The sequence below is a fragment of the Megalopta genalis genome, chromosome 10 (assembly GCF_051020955.1).
Source record: "Megalopta genalis isolate 19385.01 chromosome 10, iyMegGena1_principal, whole genome shotgun sequence".
In the NCBI taxonomy this organism is placed as follows: Eukaryota; Metazoa; Arthropoda; class Insecta; order Hymenoptera; family Halictidae; genus Megalopta; species Megalopta genalis.
In genome coordinates, this window is record NC_135022.1 from 16,858,926 (window position 1) to 16,871,476 (window position 12,551).

The 12,551-nt window shown below is 45.7% G+C and overlaps 3 protein-coding genes across 12 annotated transcripts in view; 2 read left to right on the plus strand and 1 right to left on the minus strand.

Moving 5' to 3' along the window:
• Nucleotides 1–8,139, plus strand: part of LOC117219938 (uncharacterized) — a 202,552-nt gene extending 194,413 nt beyond the window's left edge. For all 8 annotated transcript variants that reach the window (XM_033469511.2, XM_076524863.1, XM_033469513.2 and 5 more), the window contains 7 exons: nt 1,163–1,410; nt 1,811–2,312; nt 2,418–3,903; nt 4,703–5,449; nt 5,528–5,694; nt 5,789–5,988; nt 6,107–8,139. In XM_033469511.2, the coding sequence (XP_033325402.2) occupies nt 1,163–1,410; nt 1,811–2,312; nt 2,418–3,903; nt 4,703–5,449; nt 5,528–5,694; nt 5,789–5,988; nt 6,107–6,142 (3,386 nt within the window). In that variant the 3' untranslated portion in view covers nt 6,143–8,139. The remainder of the gene's footprint in view (nt 1–1,162; nt 1,411–1,810; nt 2,313–2,417; nt 3,904–4,702; nt 5,450–5,527; nt 5,695–5,788; nt 5,989–6,106) is intronic.
• LOC117219939 (uncharacterized) lies at nt 8,140–10,988 on the minus strand. 3 transcript variants are annotated; one of them, XM_033469516.2, is made up of 5 exons: nt 10,009–10,988; nt 9,761–9,920; nt 9,218–9,668; nt 8,902–9,128; nt 8,140–8,844 (listed from the first exon to the last, which is right to left on the minus strand). In XM_033469516.2, exons 1-5 carry the CDS (start codon nt 10,115–10,117, stop codon nt 8,763–8,765), a joined length of 1,029 nt encoding a protein of 342 aa, XP_033325407.2. In that variant the 5' UTR covers nt 10,118–10,988; the 3' UTR covers nt 8,140–8,762. The 3 variants fall into 3 exon arrangements, with proteins under 3 accessions (XP_033325407.2, XP_033325406.2, XP_033325405.2); XM_033469515.2 differs by having other exon boundaries at nt 9,218–9,662; nt 9,761–9,941; nt 10,009–10,968; XM_033469514.2 differs by having other exon boundaries at nt 9,761–9,941; nt 10,009–10,961.
• Nucleotides 10,989–11,389: 401 nt separating this feature from the next.
• Nucleotides 11,390–12,521, plus strand: ATPsyndelta (ATP synthase, delta subunit). The gene is made up of 4 exons (XM_033469856.2): nt 11,390–11,547; nt 11,753–11,884; nt 11,969–12,166; nt 12,237–12,521. The coding sequence occupies exons 2-4, from the start codon at nt 11,762–11,764 to the stop codon at nt 12,402–12,404; spliced, it is 489 nt and encodes a 162-aa protein (XP_033325747.1). The 5' UTR covers nt 11,390–11,547; nt 11,753–11,761; the 3' UTR covers nt 12,405–12,521.
• The last annotated feature ends 30 nt before the right edge of the window (nt 12,522–12,551 follow it).

Sequence of the window (12,551 nt, forward strand, 5' to 3'; positions counted from 1 at the left end):
CGCGAAGCGCCGGTCAGACGTTCCCCCGAAGAAAATGCCATAAAACTGTCTTTCGTTTCGCTTGGGAACAGTTTCGGTTTGATGGAACTCGACGAGCCGTCGCGCACAAAAGAGAAGCGACGAATTAAAATAACTTTCTTCGAAACCATCTTTCCGATTTGCAATTATGAAGGCGGGAGATATCCGCGCGAGCGTCTGCTGGAAAGAAATTCTTGCATTAAAACTCGGTACGTGTCCGAAGATATTCAGTTCTGCGGCCCGGCAGGGATTATAAGATACTACGGCGGCGGTGAAACGAGAACCGAAGGCGCATAAAATTGCGAATTTAAAGCAGAAGGGATGGAATCTCTTCAATTACCTCTAAGTGGACGATTCACGGCTGACTAGAGGGGGATTTCCTAGTTAATGGGACCGTTCGTCGCCGATTAATTATTCGTTGAATTATTTCTCGAGTGGTCCGGAGCAAGGGTATAAGCTGCTTACAATTACAAATGGCGAGAGGAGCAGATAATCGCTACTCCGAAACGTTCGATCGATAACTTTGTCATCTCTTTCCGAAACAATTCCTGGCCCGGATGCGTGCGGCGTCCGGCAAGGCCCGTTTCTTCGACCCGCCAACGATCGCCTCTTGCTTCCAATAGTTTTGCTTTGACGACGGCGGCCGAAAAGGATCGAGATAACGCGATCGTAGACGGGGGCACCGTCGAGCGAATTTAAAACGCGGAGGAGAAAGCTCGCGAGCGGGCCGAAGAGGGGGCCGTGGAGGGGTCGAGAGGGGACCGGCCGTCAAAGGCCGAGGGAAATAATTAAAAGAAAGTTTCAGCCGCGCGAACTATCGCTTTGACCGGCCAGAAGATCGTTAGGTTTCACCGAAGGGGTTCCCTGTCGCCTTTGTCGAGGCACCGGATCGGTTTCCGGTTCTCGAGACGCGACTTGACCGATATCAGCCGCCGGAGATTACGCGAGGTGCCTATTGTGTCCGCCTTTGGGTAATTAAAGCCGTTACGCCGGGGAAATTAAATCGTTTGATCGGTAATAGACGCGAAACGCGAGAGAACCCCATTCGATGACAATCGTCTCTGGTTCGTGGATCGATTCACGCATCGAAAGGCTCGTGGTCTCATCTTTGATCGTTCTTTTCTTTTTTCTGTTTTCTCCGCAGCCTCGGATCTGGACTGCATACGAGCGCTGTTCAACGAGAAGGAGAAGGAGCTGTCGCTGGCCGTGGCGAAGGTCGAGGAGCTGACGAGACAACTGGAGGAGCTGCGGGGCCGACAGAACGCTGTGGGCACCGGGACCGGAAGCGGTGGCCCAGGAGGCGTGGGTGGCGGTGGCGTCGGCGGTCCCGGCGGCGGACACCTGTCGACACCCGCCAGCGCCGAGCTCGAAAAGCTCAGGAGAGAGCTTATGGTGAGTGCTTCTGTCCCCGCTTTCCCCGAAATCCTCGTGGTACCGCCAAGAAATCGTTCGATTCCCGAAATGTCAGACCCCGAACACGGTCCTCATAGTCCTTGCACTATCCACTGCTGCGCCGATCTTCCATTTGCAGTAAATTCGCCGTGGCTATCCGCGCCGGACAGTTCGATCTCGGGAATCGGAATGGCCCTGCGTGGACGATCGTTTCAGATCGGCAGATCCGTTGCTTCGATTATCGTTACTCCGGCTAAACGAGGTCCAAGAGCGTAGAAACGCCGCAGCTTTCGGCTGCCTTCCGCGCCACCCGCGTTCTCATTTCTCGAACAAAACTCGCAGCAGCGGACCTGTTGTCCCAGATCCGACGGATCGTGTAATATCGATGTGCTTTCGACAGTACCGCAACAAGATGAACGAACAGCAGAACCAAGTGGTGTCCCAGCAGCGGTTGGCCCTGGCGCAGCGGCAAGCGGAAATGGCGTCGATCGACGCGAGGATAGCGCAGCTCCAGGGTCGACTTCAGCGCAAGAGAGCTCTGAACCAGCGGCTGAGTCAGCAGCTGGGCTCCGGGAACCGTGGGAACGCGAACACCGGGTTCACGGAGTCGAAGCTCGACTTCAACGCCGGCGGAAAGTCGAGGCCGGCCGGCAACATAGCCGCGATCGAGCCGTACTCCCACATACCGAACGACAACGACTTCAACCTGAACAAGAACGACCCAAAGTACCAGACATTGCCGTACAACACCAAGTTCACGGTGAACTTCAAGGCCGCCGAGGATGACGTGAACAAGAACAAGATCCAGCACTCGGCCAGCGCATCCCAGCTGGGCCAGAGAGTCACCTTCCAGCAGTTCGGCCACCAGATCGCGCACAGCCAGTCTCAGTCGCATATCCAAGGTTCGTAGAGCCCGAAGAATTCCGCGTAGCATTCCTTGGAAAACTCGTATGAGTCTCTAAATGAAAATTAATAAATTAAATCAATGTTCCGTTTCGTTTCTGTAGGTCAATCGCAACTCCTCGGCTCGAACCAACAACAACACAGTCAAAACATCGGCGGCCAGCCTGTGAACCTTCAGCAGACCTGCAACAACAACAACAACAACAACAATAACAACAACAATAACAACAACAACACGAACAGCACGAACAACAACTTAATCGGCTCGGGTCACAACTTCAGCCCGGACGGTCTGTCGCAGAACATCCGGGTCCACCATCAGCAGCCTCAGACACAGCAGCAACAGCAACAGCATGGGAATCTGCAGCAGAAGCAACACAACATCGGCTCCTCGGCGTCCAGCCTGGGGACAACCGTGTCCATCACGCAAACCCAGAACCATAGGAACCTCCAGACCCACCAGAAGCCGGTGTCCAGCGTGGCGCCGAGTTTCTCGGTGAAGTCGCAGATCTACCAGACCTCCTCGACGAAGATACACCCGGTGATGCCGCAGACCTTGAGCCTGATTGGCCGCGGACACGCGAACTCTCAGAACTTCGTCGGGCTGAGCACGCAGAACCCGAGCCAGCAGCAGCAGCCACAGCAGTCGAACCAATCGGTGCCCAGCAATCAGGCTTCGAACCAGGAGCAAACGTACAGCTCGAGGCACAATTATCCGGGCATCCAGCACTCCGGCCAGGCCAACACCCACGTGTCCTCTTCGTCCTATCAGGCACAGAACTCGCCGAGTTTGCCGTCGACCGTTCACACGTCGTCGAGCGGGATGAACTTCGGCAACCAGATCCAGAGGTACAACCAGACCCAGGGATTGACCAGTCCAGCGTCGGGTAGCATCGACCAGACCGAGAAGAAGTTCGACAAGGGCCAGGAGAAGTTCGAGCACAAGCAGGATCAGAGGTACGAGCCTAATCCCGCGTTCAAGTACGATCCTCACCAGATGAAGTACGACCAGCACTCGAAGTACGAGCACGGCAAGTTCGATCAGACCAAACACGATCAGCCGAGCAACCAGACCGGAAAGTACGATAACGCGAAGCTCGAGGGCAAGTACGAGGCCTCGCAGGCGAAACACGAGCCGCACCATGTCCTCAAGTACGATCCGAATCAGAACACTCAGCAGTACGGCAAGCACGATCAGCACGAGGTTCGACCGTCGGTGAAGTACGAGCTGAACACGGCGTTCAAGCACGATCCTCCGGGCAAGTACGAGCCGGGGGGGCAACAGTTCAAGCAGGAGTCGGTCAAGTTCGAGAACAATCAGAACAAGTACGAGCAGAGTGCCGCGGTGAAGCACGAGCACAATGGGAAGTTCGAGATCCCAACGAAGATGACGGACAAGCCGCCCGAGTTCGACAGGCTGAAGAGCGAGAGCGAGAGGAAGGGTCTGGCGGAGATCCGGGGGGAGGATAAGACCAAGCCGGCTTTGCCGCCGAAGCCTAGCAAGCCTAACCCGCCGCCGAGATTGACCCACCATGAAAAGGTCGACAACTCCGGAGACGATTGTAAGAACACCATGGGAATTAGCCCGAGGTTCGTATATCTGTGAAAGATTTCTCCTTGAATCCCTTGAGTCTAGACCAGAGCTAGAGGAACGTGGGGTATCGTCGCGAATTGGAGTCTCCTCGGGGTTTGTGGGTGTTCAATTCGATCGGGTTTGCAAAGTCGAGTCTCCGGGGGGAAGAAAGGGATTTAGCGGTCGCCGGAGCTCTCCAGAAGTAGGATGATCGAGGGGGTGCAAAGGTTTCGGGCACAGGATGACAAAACGATTACCGGGTTAATTATAAATGTAAATTAGTCCGTGATCGATTTGGCCGGTGAATCGAAGCCTGTCTCGAATAAAAGACACCGAAATAGACCGACTGCTGTGAGCCGCGGAGACAACAGCTCTTAGTACTGGCGAGCTCTCCGATCGGTCGAGGCCTTGTTTTCCGATCGGCTAGTTTGTGACGCGCGGGCGCGCCCTTCCGTTTCGATTCGTTCTTTTGCCATTGTCGTTAAAACGGGGAATCAGCGGCGCGGTTTTGCACGATATCCGAGGAGAACGAGTTTGTCCGGTATCGGCCGACGATCTCGCGGTTTTATCGCGCCGAAGCACTCGCGTCGATCTAAATCGTCTTGTATCTATGCTAATACGTGCATTGACATTCGAAAAGTCAGCCAGTTAGCGGGTCGAAACCGGTTGAAGGTAAAAAGAGGCCCGACAAGGAACTGAAATTGATCCGCTTCCTGCGCCGCAAAGACGGTTTAACGCATTTGTTGCGTTCGATCTGCGGTAGGATCGAGCGGCAAATTTATCCACGCTTAACGATCCCGTCGAATTTGTTTTCAGAACGGAGAAAGAGGAGGACGCGCCGCCGATTCCGACGTCGGAGCCCCCGGAATCGCCGACAGAGACGCCGTTCGGCAACCATCAGATCATCAAAGCCCGGCCTCTGACCCTGAAGAAGGCGCCGATCTCCGAGCAGCCGAAGCTCCGCTACGCCAAGTCGAATGTCCACGTGTCGATAAACCGACGGATTGAGATGCCACCAGCGTTCCTGTTCCCGGAAACCGAGATCCCAGCGGACCTGATGCAAACCGAGCAGCAGCAACAGCAGCAACAGCCCCAGCAGCAGCCGCAGATCATCGACACGACGGACAACTGCAAGAAGAGCATCGAGGACGTGATCAGCAATGACAAGCTGGAGGAGTCGGACATCATCGACGCGCTGAACGTGATCAACATCGAGGACAAAGCGAAGGCGCAGAAGGACTCGGACAGAAGGACGGATCTGGACGCGGACGTGAAGGGGAACGAGGTCATGAGGAGGAAGAAGGGGAACCTGAAGTCCAGCACGGGAAAGGCGAACCTCTCGAGAAGGGTATCCTTCGATCCACTGGCCCTCCTGTTGGACGCCAGCCTCGAGGGTGAACTGGAGCTAGTGAAGAAGACCGCGAAGGAGGTCGCTAATCCCAGCTCTGCCAACGACGAGGGCATTACTGCCCTTCACAACGCCATTTGTGCCGGTCATCTGGAGATCGTCAAGTTTCTTGTCGAGTTTGGCTGCGACGTCAATGCCCAGGACAGCGACGGATGGTAAGATAACGGAAGATCGCTTGGAACGATGATGAGTTTGCACGCGGACAAATTTTTCATTGTAATTCCGTTCTTCAGGACGCCGCTGCATTGCGCCGCCAGCTGCAATAACCTGTCGATGGTGAGGTTCTTGGTCGAGCATGGAGCCTGCATCTTCGCCACCACCCTCTCGGACCACGAAACTGCCGCGGAGAAGTGCGAGGAGGACGAAGAGGGCTTCGACGGCTGCTCCGAATACTTATACAGTTAGTATTCGAGGATCAATGATAGACTGCGAATCTTTTAGCAAAATATTTATTGTTAATAATTATTGTTAATAAAAATCTCTTTTACTCGCAGGTGTACAAGAGAAGCTGGGCATAATGAACAATGGCCAAGTGTACGCCGTGTTCGACTACGAAGCGCAGCACAGCGACGAGCTGACCCTGAAGAACGGCGACTCTCTGGTTGTGCTTCGGAAGGGCGACGACAACGAGAGGGAGTGGTGGTGGAGCAAACTGGGACACAAGGAAGGCTACGTGCCTCGGAATTTGCTTGGCGTAAGTTGCACTCCTTCTAGAAGACGAAGGTGGCAGGTCGATAAACTATGGCCGACAATGTTTCAATAATCAACGTGTTCATCGATGATTAGATCGATCTGATTGTTGTCTGTTTCAGTTGTATCCGAGGGTACAGCCGGCGAAGGTGGACTGAGCCTTGTCAGCCCGCGATAATCCGATGATTGATCATTACCACAGTATTCGATTCGCAGCTTTATCTCGTTAAGTATCATAGTTGCATCGTCGTCGCATTACCAACGTTCTATCTTATTTAATCGCGTCCCATTGTCATCCGTAACGGGCCGAGCGAGAACAGAGACACAGAAACGCTCTCCTCGACGCGTTGTAGGTTTCATTTCTTTTTTATGTTTTGTAAGACAAAACCGGTTAATGAGCCCGGAGCATGGGGTTATCGTAAGTTATTCTCGTTGAAGGCGATATCAGGGCGTCGACCAATAAAAGTAGTCGCGGTTTTCAGCGACAAGGAACAGGATCGAAGAAAAAGAAAACTGCAATTAAATGATAAACAATTAGGACACACGGAGAACATAATCTTCTTCGTACGCGATCGAACAAAAGAACAACGCTTCGTATTAATTAACACGCGCACAGTTCTAGTTACAAAAGAAGGATTCCACTTGTGAATTTGTCGCGTCTCGAAGCGAATAAAGTGATCGACTACTAAAGCTACTGAAGCTGACCCGTAAGCGCTGCCCTATAAAAGTAACAAGATTCAATTTATTCAATAATTTCCCACGAGAGCGTATTTAGAATTTAAGTAATTGTAATATAAAAAAAAAATCTGACATCGGTTATTTGACCAACGGTGGTAGTCTTAGTGTTGAGAGAAAGATGTACTCGACTTGAAAATCTCGCGAGAATCGTTCGTCCTCGTACCCCGCGCTTTAGTCAGTTCCTTCAACGAAACAGTACAAAAGAAAAAATATGAATTTCGACTCTTCCCTTATCCCCTCCCTCTCGGCAATTCCGCTTTTAGGTCGACGACTCCCTGAGCTGACAGTCGAAGCGTTTTACATTTAATACGGATCACTTAAGCGTCAAGCGTCACGCACGTCCCGCGAGCGAAGATCACTTGGAAAGTTCCTCCAGCGCTTACAGCATGAAAAACGAATCGAACGTACGGGATCTACTGTTAAATTAATTGTAAGAGAAGTATTACAGCGAACAGCAACAATTTTTATTTTAATCCCGACGTTTTGTGTGTAAGCTTCCGCCTTCGAGCCACTCTGTACATCGATCTTTTTCCTTATGGAAGAACTTTTCGAATGATCCTCTTCGGCTGCTGGGGACTTACCCTCTCCCAACTCCCCTTCATTTTAACGCGTACTTAACATTTGATTTGTTTCACCTAAATGGCTCCGTTTAGATGAAGTCAGATTATTGTTGCAGATTATTGTTACGTTTTTCCGTCACCAGCGAAATTTTCCAAATCCGACTGAGGCGATCTCGGATTTCGAAAATGTTCCTAACGATGTAGAATGTAATCTTGCCGGTCAGGCGCTTCGGACCCCGAGAGTGAACGAAGAGAGGATGATGCGCGCAATCCGGGATCCCTAGGACCGCTCTAGGATCCCCATGACGAATCAAACACGCGACTAGAATTGTATAATTGATTATTACACTGTTCTGCAGATTTTCACTATTTTCTGCGCTTCGATAATCGATGGATCACTCTTGGAAATATTTATCCCCACCACTTTCAATTGTCAAGAATTTGAATCGTGAGAAATCGAACTTTTTAACTTCAAAAATTATTTGTGCTTTCATCGTGGAAACAGTTCACATGTTGTACACTGTACAATAAATTTTTTCTAATATCATAAATGTTTAAACATATTTAAATAACTCTGAGCTCTTCAATAATGATCTATCGATTAGCAGAAGTCAAAATAGTTGTTGGACAGTGTTTATCAGCCAGGCCAGGTTCGAATGACTTACTGTCAGACGGGTTCTGAGCGCATCTTGTTGTACTGTTTAAGAATGTACAGATGAATGAATGCACCAGCGCTCAGAGCATTTCTGACGCCTACTCGTAAATAAAGAATGTGCCTTTCAGAAGTAATAATGGATATATTATGTAAGAATGCATGATATATTATGACGAATAAATTGTTTTTAATAGAAACAAAATCATTACAAAACACCGTTTATTGTCGTGAAAAAATACAGGCGGGCAGCCGATATATTCAGGGTAAGTAGTCGTCCCGGTTACTTCTTAGAAAAAATACTATCGAGGTATATAAAATAAACGCTAAAATCTCATTATAAATATCATTAAAAACTACAAAAGAGAACACGTCCATCGGGAACGATAAAATAAGGCACTAACAGTACGCGCGTCCGTAATAAATTAGATTTTACTGGGATTACATAGCATGCTTTCAATGCGACACATTTTTGTCCGATAATGTTAATTAACAGTACACAAGATTATAAAAAAGGGCTAAGCATAAAAGTTTAAATCACTCTTACGTCTACGTTAATACCATTCCAAACAAATATCATTAGTGTATTTGACAAAGCGGTTGTAAAAAAATATTAATTAAAAAAAATAATTTAACAGTGGAGACTGTTAAAATCATGGGTCTCCGCATGGCGTGTATCAAAATTAAAATATGTATATATTACAAATATATATGTATATAACTATGTTAAGACTTGTAATACGTATGGCCTCATGTGTCCTTAATAGTAACGATATAAAAGAATACTCAAGTATCGTTTGTTTTTCCTGTTTTTTCAAAAGAAAATGCTTAAGTTTCATTGTTTTTCGCCTCGCTTATTAACTGCAGACAACTCTTTATATCCTCGCAATCGGCGACCATCGCATCAAGTCTGAAAATTACATTATGTAGATCTCATTCTATGTCAACAATAATTTTCTAACAATACCTGTCGGTAAACATATCCAATGCGGTTTCAGCGAAATTTCCTCTCTTCAAGGCTTGATGGTAAAAGTGCGTCAAATATTTAAAACATTTATGAGTCAAATCGCAAACGTTTTGATTTTCACATTTCGATATTTGCTTTGTAACATTCCATGCTGCATGTACGTATTGTATCACAGATGTCCAGTGCTGAGACTCGACCAGTCTTTTTCCCTGATCTATAATAGCTTTCTGTGCAAAGTCGGAATATTATTAGTAACAGATTAAAATGAAACATCTTGAAACCAACAAGTAAGAAACAATCACTGTATATAGAGCACCTGAAACACATCTAAATGAATATGCATATAATTATTTGAAGAATCCTCGAATTTGGATGACACCAAACTGAGATGAATATTTTGCTTCAAATTATTTAGGGTATCAATTAGTGGCTGTACATCCGCTACTGGCATTTTCTTTAGGAGAATATTATGTAGCTTCTCTCCTTCTGGCAGACCACTTTCATCTTGTGCAACAACCACATCCATTATCATGCTTACTAACTGATCGCGACTCAGTCCTCTTAAACCGCTAGCCAAGTTTCCAGCAAATTGTGTCTGTGAATTATTAGTAGCTGACAGGAGCTGTGATTTTTTCTTCTTCTCTGGTGTTGTAAATTCCAACTCGTTTGGGTTGCCCAGGACAAGCCTTTTTCTGGGTGTGCTTCTCAGTACCATGCTAGTTCCTTTTGTCGGACTTTTCACAGGAGTACGGTCCCTGGAACTTAAACTGGAATGAATTCAATTGAGCTTTCCTTAAATGATTTCTTTGATAATATTAAAGAGATACATATTGATTAACATATCGATAAACACGCTTACTTGAAGAGACTATTTCGTTTGCATGTATCAAGATCAGGTGACCAAACTATGGTCTTACGACGACGCCCACGCTTCTGTATCACTAATTCATCCGGGCTAGGTGCAGGGCTCCAGGAATCAGAGCCATGCCGGCTGTTTAAAAAGTTATCCATTGCATTGACTTCAGTAGAAACGGTCTCTCCTGAAACAGGAGATGAAATTGAAACGAACAAACAGGTGGGCCGCACAGGGACTTGTCAGGAACGCACCAGGCGACACCGAATTGTTGACAGGGATCACTGCCAGAGCTTGTCTAGAAGATCTTCGACGAGTTGCATCTGGCCTTCGAAGAAAATCTCTCCTCGTTGGTGTGTTCATTTTGTCAGAATAAACCAAAAATTCGTTGCAATAGACGGTCTCTTGTTCTTTTTTTTTCACGAAACGTATGCTTCGATGACACGTAAAATGTCAATTCGTCTTTTCACCATCGAATCGGTGTTCAATGCTTTTGCACGTTTCACAAACGAGGTGAATGCATTTGCTACTCAAAAATCCATTTAAAATACACACTTTGTGTCACAGAACGAGTGCAATAACAAGGAAAAAACAATCACAACAAGGCGTCAATACTTGCCCGAGAATGGGATCAGAAAATGGCGGGAAGTAAGCTGATTGGATTCTACCAGCAACGACGCATGTTTAACCTGTTGCACTATAGAAAGGCTGAGCCGAGCCTCAAAAACTCAAATCTATATAACTGATTCTGTATATATAAGTTATTTATTTCTAGTGCACTTTTGAAGACAGGAATAGCAAAAAATGACTTAATAAAATATTCTAGACGATGAAAATAATACGTTTTCGATATTTTGTAATTTTTACGTTCGCAAGTCCAAAACAACCTGTTATTACACCTTCTCTGATGCACAAACACTTGTAGATCTGTTCAATGGCGTCAACGCTACACTGTATACTGGATCAGTAATAAACGATATGTGTATTATTATGACATAAATAATATGGTTAAACGCAAGAAAAATAATCCTCAACTCATACAGTCTTAAAAGAATATCGTGTACGAGGATTTTATTTATACCTAACATAATTTTTTACGATTATCTAATTCTTATGTATGCTTCGAATGATTTGGACCGCTTGTACCATAAAGTATCGTATAAATTTCGGCAAAGATCATTTGCTCTTTAAAATCTATGAATACAGTACATACTATGGTGAAGGAGAATTGCTTACTATGGTGAGGCATGATTGTAGCGCCATTCCACGTAGTGACAAAACGTTGAAACTGATAGACAAATTTACTGACAGTGGAAACACTTCTGTACAAAAAAAAACGTTTCCTAATAACGTCGGTAATTTGATACAAATTATTGTATGTATGTACATATTTAAGCACGTATGTATTTTGTATTTTGGTGACGCAAAACCTCATATAATGCTTGATCTGTTCCTATACCTCGTCTGTATTTGGATCACATAGAAATCATGTGGAAATTAAAATTCATACTAATAATGTGGGATTATTATTAGTTTTTTCGTCGCCTTGTAATTTGAATATTTTTCCGATTTTGTTTAATAAAAATCACTTGACATATATAAAGCGCTGTACAAATCAGTAGAAGGCGTCATCCTGTTGATCAAATTGAAATCGTTTTATAATCTATGGCTATGACACAAGCGCAGTCGTCTTAGGTGCATCTGACTTGTCCTCACCTGTACAGAGAACCGACATTATATCTGTGATATTCGCTATAATTAATTATTGTGTGACACAATTAATCGAACACAGGGTAAGTTCATTGAACTTGTAATTAAAAAAAGGAAACTAATATATGTCCAGTCATAAACGTAATATTCTTTCTGACGTGCTTAGCTAGAAATTATGGGTTATGCATGTATCTCGATCTTGTGATGTAACAGTTCTATCAGTCGAACTTAAATTTTATTTGTCACAGTAACCTATGTAAAATTGTCTGAAAATTGTATTTCCCGTAGAACACTAAAATGGCCATATTCGCTCGTAATTTGCGTCCGTATTTGAGGTATGTTCGCGGTCAAAGTAGAACTTATGCTGATGCTCCTGCTAGCAGCAATGAAATGAAGTTTACATTTGCTGGAGCTAATCAGGTAATATTATATGTCTTGACAAATGTGCATAGGTATCACATCACTCTCTAATAACACTACAGAATTTCAATATTATTCTGGCAGGTATTTTACGACCAAGCTGCAATCAAACAGGTCGATGTACCATCTTTTTCCGGTTCATTTGGTATCTTACCAAAACACGTTCCCACATTAGCTGTGCTAAAGCCTGGAGTAGTCACAGTATTTGAAGAGGGTGGTGCAACCAAAAAAATATTTGTTTCTTCGGGAACAGTTACTATAAATGAAGATAACAGTGTACAGGTATTTTTCCCACTATATGCATTACTAGATTAAGAAATTGAAATAAGTATTGTAAATATCTATTTTATAGATTTTAGCAGAAGAAGCTCACCCAGTAGAAAATCTTGATAACTCAGCGGCCAAAGATATCCTTAGTAAAGCTCAGCAACAACTCTCATCCGCGTCAACTGATAAAGATAGAGCTGAAGCACAAATAGCAGTTGAAGTTGGAGAAGCTTTGGTAGCCGCTTCCCAATGAACGTTACATCGTTAACATAAAAAATATTCTCTGTTATCAAATCTTAGGACATATATTCACCACACTTCTGTCATGGTATTGTATAAAACTGTAGAAATAATAAAAATTTATAACTAAGCCACATACAAGTTAATTTTATCACAGAAA